Source organism: Sinocyclocheilus anshuiensis, unplaced genomic scaffold (assembly GCF_001515605.1).
Source record: "Sinocyclocheilus anshuiensis isolate Anshui unplaced genomic scaffold, SAMN03320099.WGS_v1.1 scaffold1075, whole genome shotgun sequence".
NCBI classification, from domain to species: domain Eukaryota; kingdom Metazoa; phylum Chordata; class Actinopteri; order Cypriniformes; family Cyprinidae; genus Sinocyclocheilus; species Sinocyclocheilus anshuiensis.
In genome coordinates this window covers 2,674,600-2,695,434 of record NW_015544163.1, presented here as the reverse complement: position 1 = coordinate 2,695,434, position 20,835 = coordinate 2,674,600, and the positions used below count along the sequence as shown (strand labels likewise).

General features: G+C 36.5%; 1 protein-coding gene across 2 annotated transcripts in view; it reads left to right on the top strand.

The window, feature by feature from the left end:
• Nucleotides 1-5,971: 5,971 nt before the first annotated feature.
• Nucleotides 5,972-20,835, top strand: part of LOC107695724 (phospholipid phosphatase-related protein type 5-like) — a 46,952-nt gene continuing 32,088 nt past the window's right edge. The window contains exons 1-3 of one of the 2 annotated variants that reach the window (XM_016495750.1): nucleotides 5,972-6,244; nucleotides 11,451-11,572; nucleotides 19,886-20,074. In XM_016495750.1, the coding sequence (XP_016351236.1) occupies nucleotides 11,504-11,572; nucleotides 19,886-20,074 (258 nt within the window). In that variant the 5' untranslated portion in view covers nucleotides 5,972-6,244; nucleotides 11,451-11,503. The remainder of the gene's footprint in view (nucleotides 6,245-11,450; nucleotides 11,573-19,885; nucleotides 20,075-20,835) is intronic. The other variant, XM_016495749.1, reaches the window with a different exon arrangement.

Genomic DNA, 20,835 nt, shown 5'->3' with positions numbered 1-20,835 from the left:
CTCTCTCTCGCCCCCGTGTGTGTGTGTGTGTGTGTGTGTGTGTGTGTGTGTGTGTCTGAACGTGCATTTGCATGTGATGTGTTCAGTCACAGTGAAGTGAGATGTCTTTATTCTCTTAGACACTATCTTTAAAGAAATAGTTCACCGAAAAATAAAATTTGCTGAAAATATATTCACCCTCAGGCCATCCAAGATGTACATGAGTTATTTTCTTCATCTGACCAGATTTGGAGAAATGTAGCTTTACATCACTTGCTCACTAGTGGATTCTCTGCAGTGAATGGGTGCCGTCAGAATGAGAGTCCAAACAGCTGATAAAAACATCACAATAATCCACAAGTAATCCACACAACTCCAGTCCATTAATTAATGTCTTGTGACGCAAAAAGCTGTGTTTGTAAGAAACAAATCCATCATCAAGACATTTCTAACTTCAAACCATTGGTTCCAGCTAAAATACCAGTCCATAATTCATAATAACGCTTCCTCAAGTGAAAAGTTGTCTGAATCAGGAGAGAAATATGCACATTGTTTACAACCGAAAACAGTCCAAAACAGTTCTAAAGAAATACTGCATGTCAGTGGATTTTGATGTGAGAGGACAACTGGAGGAAGCGTTATTATGGATTGATATTTTGGAAAGAAGTGACTGTTTAAAGTTAAAACACCTTAATGATGGATTTGATTCTTACAAGCACACAGGTTTTCACTTCACAAGATGTTAACTGATGTACTGGGTTTGTGTGGATTACTTGTGGATTATTGTGATGTTTTTATCAGCTGTTAGGAATCTCATTTTGACGGCAGAGGATCCATTGCTGAGTAAGTGATTTCTCCAAATCATCAAAGTCATCTACATCTTGGATGATCTGAGGATGAGTACATTTTTTTTGGGGGGGGCTCTCACATTTTTCTAGTCACAAACACCCAGTTATCTCACTTCAGATGTCATGATTATAGTCTCACATTGTTCTCAGATGCCAAAATCTGCAATAAAATCTCTACAATATTTCAACAAATAAAGCATAACTGAGATCTTTCTTACAATATGTCTCCTTGGATATGAAAGAGAAATCTCTAAACATTAAGGTTTATCTCAGGGTTTTTGCTGTTGGTGATTTGGAAGAGACTTGAGAGCATTTTATTCTTTTGTCATTTGTAAATGTTAATTGTCATAAATCTAATTAATATCTAATAAATCTAAATAAATGAAATGTATTGTTTCATTTAATTGACCGTCTCTTAGGATCAACTCAGGCGGTGGGAATGCTTTGAGTCATTGCTGCATTGTGACGGCACCTCATACCAATGAGTACAAATCAGATTCATGTGCCATGACAGAACATGTGAGAGAAAATGATTCTCCATCTGAATAATTCAGAATTTCAGATCCACTACAAACTAATTATACCTGTGTACTAAAAATGAAATGTTTTGTGCACATCAGTGTTGTTATCATTGCAGTTAATAAGTAATAATAATTCCAGTTAATACATAAATTAATAGGAAATGTGTCAATGATACAGTTGATAATACTACATGAATTTCTGTCTGCTTTTTGAATTGTAATACTCATTATTTGAAGGTCACAGCATTATACAATTAAGGTTCATATTCTGGTTAATAATTCTATTTCAAAAGATGCTGTAATATTTGGTATAATATTGAAATTTAGCAATTTTCCAGTGCATGTAAATGGTCAATGCAACTTCTATGCCCATAATTACGGCATATTCCAGTTTAATGAAAATATTCAATACTTTAATAAGACCGAGTGGTAACCATTAGTTAGAAAAGATACTGCTAATGTTTCAGATTGTTTAGATGTTTCTTCTGTTGTTTCCTTAATGCAATGTCACTCATTTAGTTTGTGTTGAAAATGTTCTTGTTTTGTTTTGCAGGCTATTTAAGAAGAAAAAATGTAAGGCATACTAGGTTTTATTCTTCAGGAACTGGATCAAAAAAAGGTCTCTATTTGACGTGGTGGGAACTGATAAAAAAATAGCAGCATTTGTTAACAGGAACGTGTTTTGTTTACATGTTGTCTTTTAAAATTACTAAAGTGGAATTATGTTCCTATTTTGCAGAAAAGTAATAATTAAAGAACAAAATCTTATTCAAAATACTACGGTTTATAGTTTCTATATAGAATTGCAATATTGTGTTTTAGAAATGCATTACTTTTACAGGGAGACACTTTTTGTTCTCGCAATTTTAGCACCACTATGCTCTACTGGCAAAAAAAAATTGAAGGAATACAACCTGTCTGCTCTGACTGTTTGCTGGTTATGCCCTCTTTTTTGTCATGAATTTTAATAAGGGAAGGCCGTTTATTTACATATGGCAGCAGTGTGGTCTGCATCAGCTCTCCATCTGGTGCGCTGAATAACACGCATCATTTCCCCCCACGGCGGCAGAAAAGAAAGGCGTGTTTCTAGGAAACCAGAGGTTCCACAAGATCTTCTGAAACGAGCTCTAATGAAACATGATGTTAATTTACCCGTTGTACATTACACTGTGGGGGAGATGAGGGGAAGAATGAGTTGCACCCGCTGATGGTGCTGTGCATTTGCATAAACTGTTTGCGTTGCTTTAGCACCTATAATTCACTGGAAGAATTATGCAAATCATGTAACAGTGAATACGTGCACATAAAATCTGTGTTGAACGCAAGTTGTCTGGTGTAAATCTTATGCAGTTAAACGGAGTTTGTGGTTAGTGAGTTTCACCAAAATAATATAGTTACAGTGTAAGTATTTTTGCACTCTAAAAAATGCTGGGTTAAATACAACCCAGCACTGGGTGAAATATGGACAAACCCAGCAACTGGGTTGTTTTGACTCAGCGGTTGGGTTAAATGTTTAACCCAACCTTCTGGGTAGTAACCAACCCAATAGCTGGGATTGTCCATATTTTACCCAGCACTGGGTTGTTTTTAACCCAGCATTTTTTAAAGTGTGGATGTCCACCAGGCACAAATTGTACAGTAAGTCTTAAAAATAAAAATAGCAAATCTCCTCAGGTTTCATGATTTCATGTTTATATAAAGTTATGAACACGTCTACCAGTAACATTAGCAGAATGTTGTTTAAAGTTATCTTGTTTCAGATTGTGCAGAGAACATTCAAAAGTAATGTTCTCATAATGTTTGCAAAATGATCAAACTGAACATTCCCTTAAAGGGATAGTTCACCCAAAAATGAAAATTCTGTAATGAATTATTCACCCTCATGAAGTTCCAAACCCGTAATACCTCCGTTCATCTTCGGAACACAAATTAAGATATTTTTGATGGAATCTGAGAGCTTTCTGACCCTCCATCAAGGATCCTAACACTATCACGGTCCAGAAACGTAGCAAGGAGATCGGTAAAATAATCCATGTGACATCAGGGGTTCAACCTTAATTATAATAATTAAACAGCGTATCCATGTACATACATTGGATACGTTGTTTACGTTCAGATCAAAGCGTAAACATCATAAACAACGTATCTGCGTACGGTGCTGCTGACACAGATAAGCATATGTTGTTTACGTATGTGACACTCTCCAAAATGGCGCTACAGGGTAACGCAGAGGAGACGAATTGTTGAATAAAGTTATTATTTTTGTTTTCTTTGCACACAAAATGTATTCTCATAGCTTCGTAAAAATGACGGTTGAACCACTGATGTCACATGGATTATTTATTATAAAAAAAAAACAAAAAAAACATTAATGATCTGAACTGGTTCACTTTCTAGTAACATTTTAAATATTCATGATTTTGCCCTTTTTGTGCTTTTTTTTAATTCATCCTTCAGGCCTTAAAAAATATAATACAACTGTTTGCTTGTATGCAGCTGACATGCATATTAGAAATAGGAGGCATTCAAGGTCTTTATTGATTTTTCTCTTTCTCCGACCCCTATCAAGTGTGAGCAGCACTGACTGACTGAATGCAGGACTCAAGGGACTGCAGCCTGACGAGCGTTAAGCAGAGCTGTCCAATAACACACACACACACACACTAGAAGTAAAGGTTAAGTCATATTTGCACCCGATGGACTGCTATAATGCACATAACTCACCCCTGAGACATGCAAGCTGCTTTAGTTCAGGTTTCATTTGCATTTACTCCAGTCAGTGATCTCTTTGCTATTTGCTTCTAACATTAAAGAAATATACAGAAGGGGTTTTAATTGAAACAGTTGGCACTTTTGTCTCTAAATAAATGTCGACATTTTCTGAAGGATATGTGAATGATGCTTGCCCAGCAAAACCTATTGCTAAGTTAGCTGATAAGGTGTTACAGATGCATGCTTGGGCATTGCTAGGTGGTTGTCAGGGTGTTCTGGATGGTTGCTAAGGCATTGCTAGATGGTTGTCAGGTGTTCTGGATGAATGGTTACTAGGGCATTGCTAGATAGTTGTCATGGTGGTTTGGATGGCTGCTAGGGTGTTGCTAGGTGGTTGTCACAGCGATCTGAATGGTTGCATTGGTGTTAGGGTTTGGTTAGGTTGTTGTCACAGTTTTCTGAATGGTTGCTAGGTGGTTGTCATGGTGTTCTGGGTGTTTACTAGGGCATTGCTATATGGTTTTTAGGGTGTCCTGGAATGTTGCTAGGGTGTTGTTAGGTGATTGTCACAGTGTTCTGGATGGTTGCTAGGTGGTTGTCATGGTATTCTGCATGGTTTCTAGGGCATCGCTAGATGGTTGTCAGGGTGTTTTCTGTATGAATGGTTGCTAGGGCATTGCTAGGTGGTTGTTAGTGTATACTGAATTGTTGCATGGGCATTGTTAAGTTAGGTTTTTCTGGATGGTTGCTAGGTGGTTGTTTGGGTGTTCTGGATGGTTGCTAGGTGGTTGTCAGGGTGTTGTGCATGGTTGCTAGGGCATTGCTAGGTGGTTGTTTGGGTGTTCCCAATTTTTGCATGGGCATTGCTAAGTTGTTAGGTTTTTCTGGATGATTGCTAGGTGGTTGTTCGGGTGTTCTGGATGGTTGTTTGGGCTTTACTAGGTGGTTGTTAGGGTGTTCTGGATGGTTGCTAGGTGGTTGTCAGGGTGTTCTGAATGGTTGATAGGGCATTGCTATATGGTTGTTATGGTGCTCTGTATGATTGCTTGGGCTTTGCTAAGTTGTTGTTGGGTTTTTCTGGATGGTTGCTAGGTGGTTGTTCAGGTGTTCTGGATGGCTAATAGGGCATTGCTAGATGGTTGTCATGGTGATTTGGATGGCTGCTAGGGCGTTGCTAGGTGTTTATCACAGTTTTCTGAATGGTTGCTATGGTGTAAGGGTGTTTTGGAATGTTGCTAGGGTGTTGTTAGGTGGTTGTCACAGTGTTCTGGATGATTGGTGGTTGCCATGGTGTTTGGGATGGTTGTTAGGGTGTTCTGGCTTTGTGAAAGATAGTCACTGGCTAATGTCAAAGGAGCACATCCTTAAAGGAACCCCAGAATTTTCATTTTTGAGTCAATTTCTTAATCAAGCCACATCTGCGACAAATGAAAGACCAGAAGTCAGTCATTTCTAAGGGAAAGTTGTGTGGAGACTTTGTGGAGTTCTGATTCAATTAGTTAGACATTTCATAAAACACCTGCTATTTATTGCCAGTTGTTTCATTAATTCCGTTGTTCAACACTGTAGCCTTTGGCAACCAATAATATGATCCCTTCCCAATTACTGGCCGTCATTTCTTATGTGGGTCACTGTTCATTCATTAGACTATCCGGTATGCATTACTAATATCAATACTGATGCAAGCATCACTAATGAGTGCAATGCTGCTGCTATTTGTTTTAGACATTGTAGAGGCTTTGGCACGCTTGACCCTCAGCAGATCACTTTCAATATAACATTAACCTACATTCACTACATCTCACACTGTTACCTGAATCCTGAGCAAGAGAGAGAGGGAGGGAGGGACGAGTCTGAATACAAATCAGACTCTCCCCTAGACTCCCCGTTGCGCTGACTATCGCGCGCGCACACGCGCATTCGCTGCAGCCGCACTGGAGAGCTACGGTCGAGGTGACGGTTTAATCTCTCACGCCTCATTAAAGAGGGATCCGCCTGTGCGCGGTTTGCACACAGACCGTGAGCGCATCTGCGTGCGCTAATGTGAGGAAACGCTCCGCGAGAAAAAAAAATCCTGCGTGGGTGGGTAGATAGACGGAAGAACGGGACGAGGAGAGGGAAGCTGAATCGGTGCACGTTATGGCCACTGCATAGGAATCCATCGCGACGGCTGTAGGGTGTGAAGTAAGTCTGGCTATCCATCTAATTGTGCATGCAAACAGTTTTGGTCATTGTGGACGGTGCATGACTGTAATTTCAGGGTGCATGTGGGTGCGAGTGTGGCCGCTTTGGAGTGAGTCACCCTGGAAGGCTGAGAGATGTTTCCTGCCCCATAACGCTGGAAATCTGAAGGACGTGGAGAAGGAAGGAGGGTGGGGGTGTGGTATTCCCCAAACGCTAGCTCTAATTACCCTGTATGGCAACTCCCTTTAGGGTTTTACGCTCTTATTGCTTTCGCATGCATCCCCCACCTTTAATAGCTTGACATTGCGATGCTGACGGCTGATACATGTGGTGATTTGAAACGTGCATGTGTTTTGGGGGTGGCTCAAACCCAGAGACACGTTCAAATCAAAGATGAGACAGTAGAGCGATAGACACGTACACACACTGTAATCCAGGTTTTTACAACAGCACGCCAGCAAGAGGATTACGCTCTTGAGCATGTGTCCTTTTATTACTGGGTTGGACAAATGAAGAAATACAGAGAAGAGAGCGAGACAAGTGACAGATTAATGTCCTGGTAAGTGTTTATGAGTTGCATTTGTACAGGATGCAATGGAGGGCTGAACTTTAGTGATGTTTGTTAAAAGGATGGTTCATGCTAAACTAAAAATTCTGTCATTTGCTCGCCCTTATTTCATTTTAAAAACCTGCATGACTTACTTCTGAGGAATACAAAAGAAGATATTTGGAAATTTTTTTTTTAGTGATTTTTGTCGTGAGTGCATGAAAGTCAGTGGGGTTCAGTGTTTAGCATTCTTAAAAATATATTCTTTTGTTTTCTGCATTTTAGGTTTAGGGATGTGAACAAACCCTTCATTCTGTATAGGGCTGCACAATTTAGGGAAAATCTAATTGCGATTACTCTGATTAAAATTGTAATTGTTATTCAGGTAAATTATTTTGTTATTAAAGTTTGTAGGGCTGCACAATTTGGCCCTTTTTAAGTAATTATATAATAATAATAATTAGTAGTAGTAGTGGTAGTATTACTAAATAAAAATATGAAGAAAAAAAACATATTACTGTTTTGATGTAAAATAAAAAAAAATCGAGAATTAATCAAATAATTTACAGTACAACTGTAAAGTTTCGATACTAATATTTCTGGCTGTCTTCATTTCTTCATTTTCACACATTAAATCATGGAGCATTTATTCTGGTGGAAAACCACAGGGAGCCATTTCCAAAGCTTCTGACAACAGCTGGTTTGTAAGTGCTTCTCATTATAGATTTGGGAAGATGGTTGGCACGTCATGTTCCCAAATGACATTAAAGTGACCCAAACTCAGAGCAGAGATAAGTTTGTGTGGAGCAGCATTTACTGCACACCGAGCTGCTCTGAGCCGCTGAAACCACTGGATTATGAGCTGCTCATGTGTAAAAGAAAATAGTGCTGCACTTCACTCTGAAACACGCAGCACATATATTTATCACAACCTTTGCGATTTTGGTTTTATTTGATTATTAATTGTTCAGCCCATATACTTCACATTGAGACTGCATTGTTTGTGCGGTAATAGACATGAAAGGCGTGCTATAACCGCCCAGAACACTTTAACAACGGCCAGTCGTGTCTAGTAAAACAGTTCTGCAAAACTCTTGATTTTATCGGAAGATGTCAGGAGACTTCTTGTTCAGCAGTGTTAATTTTTACACAGTTTATTGTTGTAGCTTTCGTCTTTAGTTTTTTTTCCCCTAATGTAGTCAGTATTGCGTGATCATACATTTTAATCGAATTTACTCTAAAATTGCAGAAAATGTTAACATTTAAGCTGAAAATAATGTACAAAATACATTCTTCTCTTTGAATACTATGTCTCTCCTATTTTTTGCGAGTTGTTGAAGTCAGTTTGTTTTGGTGAAGATATTGCAAGAGTAATTCTTCACTAGGATTAGAAGCAAAGTCAAAGACCTTGAGGAGTTGTTTTGCTGTACTTATCACCATTCTTGAATAGCAATCTTTCTGAACTCTAATCTAATATGAAAGCTGAGACAGGCCATCTATATTTTTATACCTGAATCATAATGGAAATTCAGGGCAAGCTCTGCATTATAATGGAGTTGGTCCACCCTGGGAGACTACCATGTTTGACTGTACTAATTGAAGCTCATGTCCTTTGAGGATATAACAGCCTAGTCTCAATTTGTGGTAATCCAGCAACCATACATCTCTGGGAAAGCCCTCCTGTTTGAAGGGGCTTGTTCAGTATAAGGGGCTAATTTAAGCCATTGCTTTTGTGTTTGTTTGTCAGCTTGGCTCTGTAGAGTATAGAGGGCTGTATGATACACATGAGTTAGTCATACACAGCCAGACTTTTGACTGTCAAGCATGTCTGTCCCACTTTGCAGCTTTTTTTTTCGAGCAAAACCTGTTCATTTAGTGCCATCTGACCACAAGAATAATGCAAGCATTTTACATTTTTTGGACAAAAATGTTATTTAAATTTAAGCAATTTTGTCATTTCATATTCAAAAATATAATTATAATGAGTACTTAAATTTGTTACTGTTTAAGAATGACTGTTTTGAACTTTTTTATGCTTTAGAGACCTTTACTTTTACCTTTATTTTCTGTGTTTTAGGCATGCACTGGAAAATATTTACTTTGAAATAATTTTCACTCAGAAACTGCTAGCAAATTCCACAAATGATTACAAAGAAACAGCAAGTAACATATTTAATTAAACATGACATTTTAAAGTAGAAAATTGAAATAGTTAGTTCTAATTCTTGTAGAACATACTCCAGTAATCTTTTTTTTATTTACAACTTTTAAAAAAAAATTATAGTTTGTGGATATTATATTTAATATATATCTATATTTAGCATTAGTTATATTTGGCACATTTTGAGGCAAATGCGTAGACACATTGCAAGTTACAGATTTTGCCTTGATTGTATTTTAGTTAAACCATGCATTTGCTTCATCATCAGTGCAAAAGTTGTAATAGTTGTAAGTTAAATTGGTGAAGTTGAACTGAAATGACAGGAAGAGGAATTGCATTTAAATTTGAATTGAATTAATTGAAATTAAAAAAATTCAGCACAGGTGCATTCTGGGTAAAGTGTTTTTCCACCTTGGTCCACAAAAAATGTAACAATAAAATACCTTGACAAATAATTAATGTCTTAATAAATATATATACTGTATAATAAGTAAATAAATAATGTCTTATTGTACAAACTTTTGCTTTTCTAGTTGCTTTTTCATGTTCTTTCAATTAAACTAACATACTTTCAAATTCAAATTACATTGCATTCTGCATTTCAGCATTTCATAAATATATATTTAAGTATATATTGTTTCCTGATGAATAGATAAGAACTCATCCACTCTGATTTCCAGAAAGTGCACTAAGATTCTAGCTTACAATTTTGGCAACAATCTTTCTATTTTTGTGTGTAAAATGCAACAGACGGTCTGTAATGAGTCCATGGCTGGTCTGTGGGTGTGCAGTCTGAGTCTACACATGAGCAGACCATATGCTAGACCATTTCCAGACACTTACCTGCATGACTTTCTTTTTTAAGCTTGAAGCATCTACATAATTATCAAAGCATGTTAACATAAGCGAGACTAAACAAATGCAAATTATAAAGGATAAAAAAAAACAGTGAGCGAGAGACACCCAATTTATTCCTAAACCTTCTTCCAGGTTGGCCAATTTTCTTGTTTATTTGGATGAATCTTACATTAGAGCACATCTCTTTTCTGGATTGAGATTGTGCACTTTAGCTTCCTTTTTCCTCAAAGACATTAAAACAGCACACCATATAGACAGACTTTTTAGAAAACCTTCCAGTGTTGCCCGGCATCAGGAAACGTTTCAAAAAATGCTGGTCTGCCGCTTCGTTTTTTTTACATTATCTGAGGACTCACACACTGACAGATGTAAAATGTTGACTGCTGTGAGCGTAAGGCATACTAAAAGAGGAGGCATGTACTAGATGCTTTCTGTCGTAGAGCTTTAGTGCCTGCCTTCATGTGATATTCATTTCCCTGTCCTGAACTCAGAGGTTTACGCTGTGATGTTCAACAGACCTGCTGACAAAATGCTGCTCGGTGGTTCACGGACCAATGAAAATCCAGTCCTAGAGAGAGTTCTGGGTCCATCTGTTCGTAAATGAATACTAGGGTAAAGGGGCTTTGTAAGTGTTAATTAGATTGTAACTCACTGCAAATGGTTGCATCATTTGTTCTCAGTAGTTAGTCTTGTAGGTCATAAGCGCTCTGTAAAGTAGTCACTTAATTTGACGTCTACCTTAACCCAATAAGCGGCCTAATCTAGATTGTAAACAGCAAGTCTTGTATTATTTCAGTTTACCATTTATATAAACCTTTTTGGGTCATGTAACTGTCAATGAGAATAAAAAAATGTTCAGCACACACAAGAACAGGAAATACAATAAATAAATAATCATGAAATGCAATAAATAGCATATTTAAATATGTAAATAATAAATATGTGACCCTGGACCACAAAACAAGTCATAAGGGTACATTTTTTTAAATTGAGATTTATACATCATCTGAAAGCTTTCCATTGGTGTATGGTTTGTTAGGATAGGACAATATTTGGCTGAGATACAACTATTTGAATATCTGGAATCTGAGGGTGCAAAAAAATCTAAATATTGAGAAAATCACCTTTAAAGTTGTCCAAATGAAGTTCTTAGCAATGCATATTACTAATCAAAAATTAAGTTTTGATATATTTACGGTAGGAAATTTACAAAATATCTTCATGGAATATATATATATGTATACAGTATAAATAGTATATTTAGACTTTTCAAATACATATTCATATATGAATTTTAATAAACAAAATATATTTATTTTTATGAATATGATTATTTTTTATTAATATGTTTGTATATAAAATATAAAAATATATATATTAAAACACAGATAAACATCAAAATTAACCTTGAAAGTGTGCCACACAAAACTTGGCCTCTTAATATAATCTGACTGGACATTTTTCTGGTCACTTGTATAAATATTTAGTTTCTACATAGGGTTATGGGGTTGTGTTTAAATGTTGTGTTTAAATGTAGTCATGCAGGAGAATATCCTTCAGACGTGCAAAGGACGATTAAGTTATTTTAATTGAGTTTACTAGCTCCTGACCTGTTCTTTCTTTCTCTTTCATGTGAGAAGAATAAAGTGGGAGTGTGAGAGGAGGAACAGAGCAGAAAGAAGAGGGATCTACAATGGCAGCAGAAGAGAAGCCTGCTGTGAAGAGCAGTAGCTCCATTCTACCATGTTTCCTGTTTGTGGAGGTGAGTTATCCTACAGCCTTAACCTTAACCCTAACTATAATCCAGACTTTATCAAGTTGGATCAGGATGTTTTATGAACTCTGAATGGGCTCACAGCGAAAGATGTGAGGTTGTTATGTCATGGCCTTAAAGGAAGTGAAGCTTCTTCAAATTAATATGATCAAAGTTGTTAAAGATATAAAAAGAGAGGCTAGCTATTTCCTTTGTATTGATTCAGATCAGTTTTACATCATGTGATTTTGCAGGTCGTAGTTCACCCTATTTGAAGAAAACAAACTGCATTATCTTTAATAAATGAATTTTAAAATATAAACATGCATATACATTTCATTTTTCATTTTGAATAGTAAATGTGGTCAGTTCTTTATACATAAATATAAATAAAGAAACAGTAAAACAGTTTTAAAAATGTTAAATAATTGTTTCTATTTTAATCTATTTTAAATTTAATATATTTGATAAAGAATTTGATACAGAAGATATATATATATATCAAGACACACAAAGATCGCAGATCGCACTGCGTACACACAGAAACATTCAGGAGCCCCATGACTTTTATTAATAAATTAGCTTCAATACTGAAGTTGAGTAATTTGCATCACTGGATATAGCTGTAGGTCATTTAAAGGGGTCATATGATGCTGCTAAAAAGAACATTAAAGTGAGGTGTGCTGTGATTGGCCAGCTATCCAGTGCGTTGTGATTGGCCGAATACCTCAAGCGTGTGACGGAAATGTTACGCCCCTTACCATATTGTGATGATGCCAGGCCAGGCCAGAGCGACGAGACAAAATCATTAAAACCCATTATAAACGAGGCATTCGTTGCATCCAGTGGGGACATAATTATGGATTATAATGACTTATACTAGGCCTTTTACGCGTTGCGTTGCATCACGCCGCGTAAACATAAAACCATGTCTGCATTTGTGATCGGAGAAATGACAAACAACAAGTGCTACTCTACACTGCTCAAAAAACTTGCTTTAAATATATAAAATATAAAAACTCTTTAAATATAAAAAACGTACTTACAGTCTTTGAGTCAGAACAGCCGGCATTGTAGTCTACTCTCCCAGGATCAGGAAACAGTCCTCCGTAAAATGTGCTGCACACATCTGAATATTTGGGTTGAAGTGTTCTGGAACAGTGTTGTAAATACAACTTAACCACTGATTTCTAGTCGTGTCCATTTTTGGAAGACCAAACAAAGTAGTTTCACTTTCACAACGAAACAGCGTCAACCACATGTGAAGACATCGGGCTGGACTCCAGGCTCCAGGCATGATGAAGTGGATATCGTCCTCTTTTGGAAGACCAAACAAAGTAGTTTCGCTTTCACAATGAAGCACACAGCACACAATGGACTGAATTGTTTTTGTGTGTGTTATTGTGTGTGTGTGTTCATGTGCACTAATGTTGCGTGTGCATCACAAACACATCACGATACTTGCCTCCGCGGTTGTTACTATGGCTACCAATCAGCTGGATCTCGATCCTGTGTCTGTATCCTTCTGCTATATCATTTTTAGATGCTCTCTCTCCCACACGTGTAAATCTTCTCTTTCCTTCCTTCTTCAGCTTCCTTGCAGTAATACGCAGGCACATGCATTCACACACAGACATACAGTATTGTGCTCTTGCAGCATGCATATACGAATATTTGATAAGCCATTTTTCTTTTCTTTTTTGTTTAGCACATTCAACTATTGCTATGACTCACTTTAGCAAGACGAAGCAAAAGACTAGGATTGTGAAAGAAACAAAACAGCCAGTTATGTTGTAGTCTGTTCCTGGTGATGTGAATTATAGTCAGTAATGTAATTTAGATGACTCATTTTAAGTAATGTATTCAGACTTTTTTGGATTACTTTTAGATTACTTATGACCTAACTTGTTTATAGATTTGAAGGGGTTAATGTTGTAAAAAAGAAAGAGAAATAAATATATTCCAGTCTTTGTTATCAATATCATGAAATGCATTAAACATTACATTACATCAGTGTTTCCCAAATCTGGGGTAAATGACGAAACTGCAGAGGATTCGTGAGCTGATGAAAATCTTATAATTAATTAAATCATAAAAATGTAAATTCAAATAATTAAATTTTGCTTTTTGATGTTTTTTTTTTAACATTTGAAATAGTTTATTTGTTTTTACCTGCATGTCAACGTGACCATTAACATCAGAGAACTGTGAAGATGGGTAAATGTGTTCAGTTATTGAAATATTATCTTTAAATCTATATATAAATAAATATATAGAAAAAACAGTTTGGGAATCCCTGCAACACATGACATAAAAACAGCAATTTGTCATAGTTTACATTCTTTTTTCCAAAGGCTAAAGTTTGAAGAATGTTCATGCTGCTCTTTTATAATACTATGTAGAAAATCGTGACCAAGAACACCAAAAAACTCACAAAGGCACCATACTTTGTATATGTATTAGTACAAATCTTCAGAAGTCGAACAGTATTTTTCTGCGAGTCTGTGCAAATCATTATTCACTGACTATCTTCCCCTCAGCCGTATCCCAGATATTGTATCGTGTTGATGGCAAAGACAGTAAATTTAGATATATGATGACAGAATTTACATTTTTATGAAATTGTTAGTTTTGCCTCAGTAGATTTGTGACGGTGAAGAAGAAATTAGTTTTGTACCTCCTGTAAAATCCAGTAGAGGGCGCAAGACTGCAGCAGGTGCTTTAGTGACATTGAAGACCGTAAAAAACTTTGCTCACATCAGTTTGGTTTATATTTAAATTAATAAATATTGTTAACGTGAAGTGAAATTGTTAATTCATTTGTCTATGGATGTGAAGATTTGTTTGTGTGTCTCTGTGGGTCTGGTTTTGCCCACTGTGTGGTAAGCAAATATCCACAAAGATAGTAAAACCTGATATTAGCTACATTGTTATGAGGGAAACAGTTTAAAAAGTGCTTTAAAAAGCATGAAATATTAAACAAGCAAGATCTGAAAAGTAAAGGTAACACATCTGATCATCAGTCGATCTTTGGCAGTGAGCGATAGCAGATCTAGTTTCTCTGGCTTCTTTGATAGCAGCATGGAGATCTACAAAGGCGCTGGAAAATGAAAGGAATAAAAATAGATTTTTTTTTTAAACGACTGACACTTGAACTGGCGGGTCGCTGATGAGCATTATGGGAGCTGAGCAGTTTGACTCAGTAGGAGAAGACTAACACCGGGAAGGCAGAGAAACACTGTTGCTCTTGACAGATGAAAGAAGAGTAGAGAAGACTTGTGGAAAGGGAGGAAGAGCAGCACTACTTGGCAGCGTCCTAAATGACTTGAATTTGCTGGAGCGGCTTCTCAGCGGGATAATGTTTATTTACGGCACATGCTGAAACAGACTAATAACAGACTGATCACACATCTGCATCTACGCCTGTGGGCTCTTATCAAGCCGTTAATTGTGAAGCAACAACAAACATGTAGAAACATTATCCGTTTTGTGCAGTAAATGCTCGAATTCTAATTGAGTCAAGACTGTTGCTATTTTATCAAAATTCCTGAAGAAAACGTCTTAGTGACCCCTAGAGGACGCAGTTCGAAGTTCCCATGAAAGGGAACCAAAGGATGTACTGTATCTATATGATCCTTCTGATAAAAAATAACTTTTATTTGCTGATTTACTGGTCTTAACTGGTTTAAGATGGTCTCCCAAACTCCCAAACAAGCTGGTGTTCAGCTAATAAAGTGTCCAAAACTCTAAAGCCTGCCTGCCTAAAGATGTTTGTGGAGAGCAGCTAAGACTGATTTCATTAAAGATCATATTTTTGCGTCCATCCATCATCACACCGTGCAAGTATGAGGTACATGGCGTCCTTTGGTGCTGTTTAGTTCTGCTCATCAGGCAGAATAAAAGGCCCGTAATGAGCTATGAATGAGAGGAGAGATGAGCTGTCACTCAAACGGCTAGACAGCCTTCAGTGTCTGCCAGCGTGAAGAGAGACAACTCTAAAAATACTCTGAAAGACCAGACTGATGTCAGGTCCAATTAGAGCCAAGACATTTGAACGACACTGAGATTTTGAGTCATATCTATCTATCTATCTATCTATCTATCTGTCTGTCTGTCTGTCTGTCTGTCTATCATTTTGTAAGCTATAACTGAAATTTGATATATTTTAAGAAAGCATATATAAGCATGTATTAAGATATTATTATTATTATTATTAATAAATTAAAATTAAAATTGTATGAATATAAATAAAATATTATAAATAATAACAATATAAATTATAATTAAAATATATTCAAATTTAAAAAATAATTTCATTTTTAGAAATAAAAATACGAATAAATAGTATCAATAATAATAATAAATTAAAATAAATAAATAAATAAAAGCAGTATAAATTAAATCTGTATGTACTTCTGTCTAGCTTTTTAATGTACTGTATGCACGCCGCTCTTGAACCCTGAATCAGAAAGAGGTCAGAATGCTCTGAGGAGTCGTACCTTCTCAAACAGGCTCTGAAACAGATCTTCTGTGTGGTTCACCACGCTCTTCCCGAGATTACAGCACATCTGTCATCCTTAATTTATGACAGCGATGAATCTTGTCCTTTGGAAGTCCCTCTCTCCGCTCTCCTCCAAACACAATCGAGCGTGTCCTCCGCAGCACTTCTCCAAACCATGGAGTCGCCTGTCAGCTTTGCTTACGGTGATGCTGTGGTTAATACGGCGGCGGTCTCTATTGAGCTGTCTCAACTTGTTTGCTGTATGCTCCACAATAGAGAAGTGCATATATTACAGATTAAATACTCTTATGCATGACACATATTAACCTGTCTTCTTTTGCTCATGTCTTCCACAGCACATGTGCTCTTTATATGGGTTTGGTACAGTCATGTTTCCACGATACATTTTAGACTGATTTGAACTCCAGCTAAACTATCCAGAACTGAGAGATGACAGCAGAGTAATGTTGAATTTTGCTGGCTGTGGAGAAACATGTTGCCATATGGAATAATCCTCCTCGCCCCGCTCTCTAATTAGACTGTTTGAGTGAACACAGAGCCACAGAGTGATTCTGGCACAGTGTGTTTAATGATCGTTTCACGAACTCATGCCAAATAAAAGCAGCATGTTCCAGTGGGATACTCTTTTAAAATTTGAGCTGAATATTTCCAATTAATGAATGAATGAATGGATGGAAGATCAAGTGTGCATGTTATACACTACATGTGGGATCAGTGTTCACATACTCGTGATATTTATATGTATATATCACATTTATTTGTTAATTTAATGTTGGCCTATTTTATTGTCCAAAATCATAACTCTGATAACTCTGATAACCTCAAATCACACAATTTGAGGTATTATTAATTTTTGTAGCACAGTTATTCACCAAAGTACAGTACTTACAGTTACGTATGGTTAGGGGTATGCTCAAGTTTCACTCTAAATATGAGCAATAGCAATAGTGATATTTGCCCCATCAAGCACAACTAATCATCTTAAAGCTCCAGTCTGTCCCCCGGTGGACACATACAGCATTGCACTACACCGAAACTAAGATCTTGACCTTTTATTTTCTTTATGTTTATATTTCATGTAAAGCTGCTTTGGAACAGTGTGTGTTTAAAAAAAAAACATCATACAAATAAATTAATTTCTATTTGACTGTTATAATCTACAATTATATTCAGGCTGTTATGTTTGGAAACAAAATGTGCTGAATATTTTAACCCTGCAATGTTGTGTTCTTCACCATGACAGTTAAACACAACAGCATTTGTCTGTCTTTCTCTCTTTCTAACTAAGAGAGACAAGAAAAGCATTGAGAACACTTGACTGACACGTGGGTCAGGCTTTGTGTTTGGGTGTGTGTGAATGTGGGTGTCTGTGTGGGTAGAGAGATCTGGGTGAATAATCCAAGCGCATTTTTCATGCTTCAAGTACTCAGGAAACAAGTATTATGCACTTGTGAATAAAAAAAAAACGTGTATTCTCAAATACAGTGGCCCCTAAATGCATTTGAACACATATGTCACAGATAAAAATGTCATTGTAGTAGATAACATAATTATTTTTCCTCAGAATTTTCACGTTTGCTTTTTGCAAGCAAGCAATGCTTTTGAAGTCTATTCTCCCAAGTTCACACAGGTGTTTTGGTATTTTACATCTAGCCTAAAGTAATGACATTCATGCATTAGGTATCCAGATGTTGTGATATGGCTATGAAATAAATATATGCACTGCATGTTTTAGGCTACGTTTACACGACAACGGTGTAGTCAAAAACGGAAACGTTTTTCCCTTGCATTTTTAAAAAGTTTCACGTATACACGACAACGTTTTCAAAATGAGTCGCGTTTACAGATATCCGCGAAAATGGCCAAAAACGCTGCATTACGTATGCCATGCCAGTAGTTGGCACTGTCACCTTGCTAGTAAACAGTACCTGTAGGGAAGTGATGATTAAATGTTGTATATGATGCGTTTCCGCTGTTGGTTGTAATATTGGTGAAGTAAATCCACACTTTGCTGAAGAAGCGTTAGCAAACTCTTGAGCAGCAACAACAATACCATGTACTCCGCCATTATTGTGTATGTTTGTTCGCGCTTGCCTTTAAAATTGACACGTACTGCGCATGCTACATGCCTAACACGTACTATGCACGTGCACGACGTCACCGTTTTCAAAGATTCCCGTTGTGGGTGTTTACACGGAAATAATAATGGTGCCGTTTTCAAAAACTTGCACTTTGAAACCTGTTTTCAAAAATATGTGTTTTCAGTCCCCAAAACGCCGTTGTCATGTAAACGAACAGTCAAAACTCATAAAAAGTTTCCCGTTTTTGGCTGAAAACGTTGTTGTGTAAACGGCCCCTCTCTGAGTGAAGCGTGGCACTGTGTTCATTTACACATGAGCAGCTCATGATTCAGTGTTTTCAGTATCTCTGAGTGAGTCGGTTCACAGTAAATGCTGCCCATTTCTGCATATGATCTAAGTAAAGCAGGCCAGCATTCTTCCATACGTGTAATAAAAAAATAAATAAAAATCAACAACAGAGAAGCTTTAAGGTTTTGCGGATTTCCTCAAAATGGAAGTTTGGTGGTTTAATGTTTGAAAATGAAGAAATTAAGACAGCCCTAAATATTAGAAATTTTACAGATGTAATGTCAAATATAATTATTATTTTTGTACAAATTTTCTTAAAAACTTTTTTCTTTTGTAGTGAAATATAGTCATATTTATTTTGCAATTTTTATAGCTTTATTTAGTAGTATTAATTATTATTATTATTATTCAGCTATATCATTATATAACCGCAAATTACGCAGCTCTATAAACAAGCACAGTAAACCTTTTTTTTATCACTATTTTATATCAGAATAATCATAATTAGAAAAAGCAGCCCTATCCTGTAATATTTTTTTCATCGTTTTAAATAAAGCAATGATTGTGGTATGTTTGGAATACTATTTAAGTTTTTCTTCAAAAATTCATGTTTATTTGAATGTTGCTTGCCGTTTCTTTGTAATTGTTTGCAAAATACTGTTTTTATTTTACTGTAAAATATTATAATACTAGTATTTTTGTTTGGTTTTTGCCATTTTTATAGTTTATTTAGTAGTAGGCCAAATAGTAGTAGTAGCAATTATTATCATCGTTATTATAGCCATATTGATATAGGCCTATAATATGCAGCCCTATACAAAGAAGCACAGCAAACATGATTTTTTGTATCATACATTTTTATCAGAAAGATCATTTCATTTCATTTTTAAACCCCCAAATCATGCAGCCATACACTGTAACAAAAAAAAAGCAAGCTGTGTTGCTTGCCGTTGCTTTGTAACTGTGTGAAATTTCTGAGTGAAAATTGTTTCCACACCAAATTTTTCTCAGTGTACCTCAAACCCTTTGGGGTCACCATATATCAGTAGTTAATTTGCATCTTTGTGTTTTGAAGGTTGAATGAGAAGCACAGTGTGTCTTGAATGAAGGCGAGCTGCTTTTGAAAGTCGCTAATGAGCGCGTTCACACCCTCGTTGTGTTTCACACACATCCAAAATGTCTCTCTCGCGCACACGGACACACAACGCGCCGCTGAGCCTATTTGTGTCCAGCTCACGCTGTCCCTCCCCGCCGACTCTCATCGCGCCGGTCCTCCGCTCTCCTCTCTCCTCTCTCCTCTCGCTCGCTCCGCGCGGCTTTCCTCGCGGAGCAGCATGTAACGCTCTCAGTGTCACGACGCGCGCGTGTCTCTGATTGTTGCGGAGCGTCTTGTTCTGTGGTTGTAAAGCGTGGATCATGTTTTATTTTCAGCTGGTGATCATGGCAGGCACCGTTCTCCTGGCGTACTACTTCGAATACACGGACACTTTTCCCGTGCACGTCCAGGGCTTCTTCTGCTTCGACAAGGCGTTCTCCAAACCGTACCCTGGACCGGAGGAGAGGAGTAACGTACCGCCGGTGCTCGTGTACTCTATGGTAGCTGCTATCCCCACTATAACCGTGAGTAGCCTGTGTCTTTCCTACATTTCTCTGTGTGCTTGTGGGCAGCGAGGGTCAACTTCAGCATGCGTGATAAAGGATGAATCATCATTCATTATCAGGATGTATTTGCACGTGAGCTTTTGTGTGTGAGACAATACAGATCTCACAAACCCTGTCATATTTCACACCTAAATCAATCAAACTCAATGTTTGAATGTTTTATATTTAAATGTTAGGCTATATTTTTATTCTATGTATGTATGCATGCATGTATATTTCTACAACATCTTAATTGTGCTAAAAAAGGCTTTATTATATAAAGGTTTATATATGTTTGTGACATTATTTTCATAACAATTAAGTCCCTACACTAAAAAAACTAATTATTGTAATGCCAAAATAATCAAATTCTCAATACCATAAATATTACAATAGTATTTTTTTAAATATTGTATAGAGTATTCTTCTTCTTCTTATCATTATTATTATTATTATTATTATTTTATAGCCACATTTCTATATAATCACACCATTTTTGGCCAAATTATGCAGCACTAGTCTGCAAACAAGCACAGCAAACTGTGAAAAAAAAATATTGCGAAAAGAAGGCTTTATTATATAAAATTATATGTTTTAGGACAAGTTATATATTTTTAAATCAGGTATATATTTTATTATAAATATATTTTATAGAATTATATAAATTATGTATTTTATTTAATTTTTTTGTAATTTTGTTTGTGGCATTATTTTCGATTAATTAAACAATTAAGGCCCTA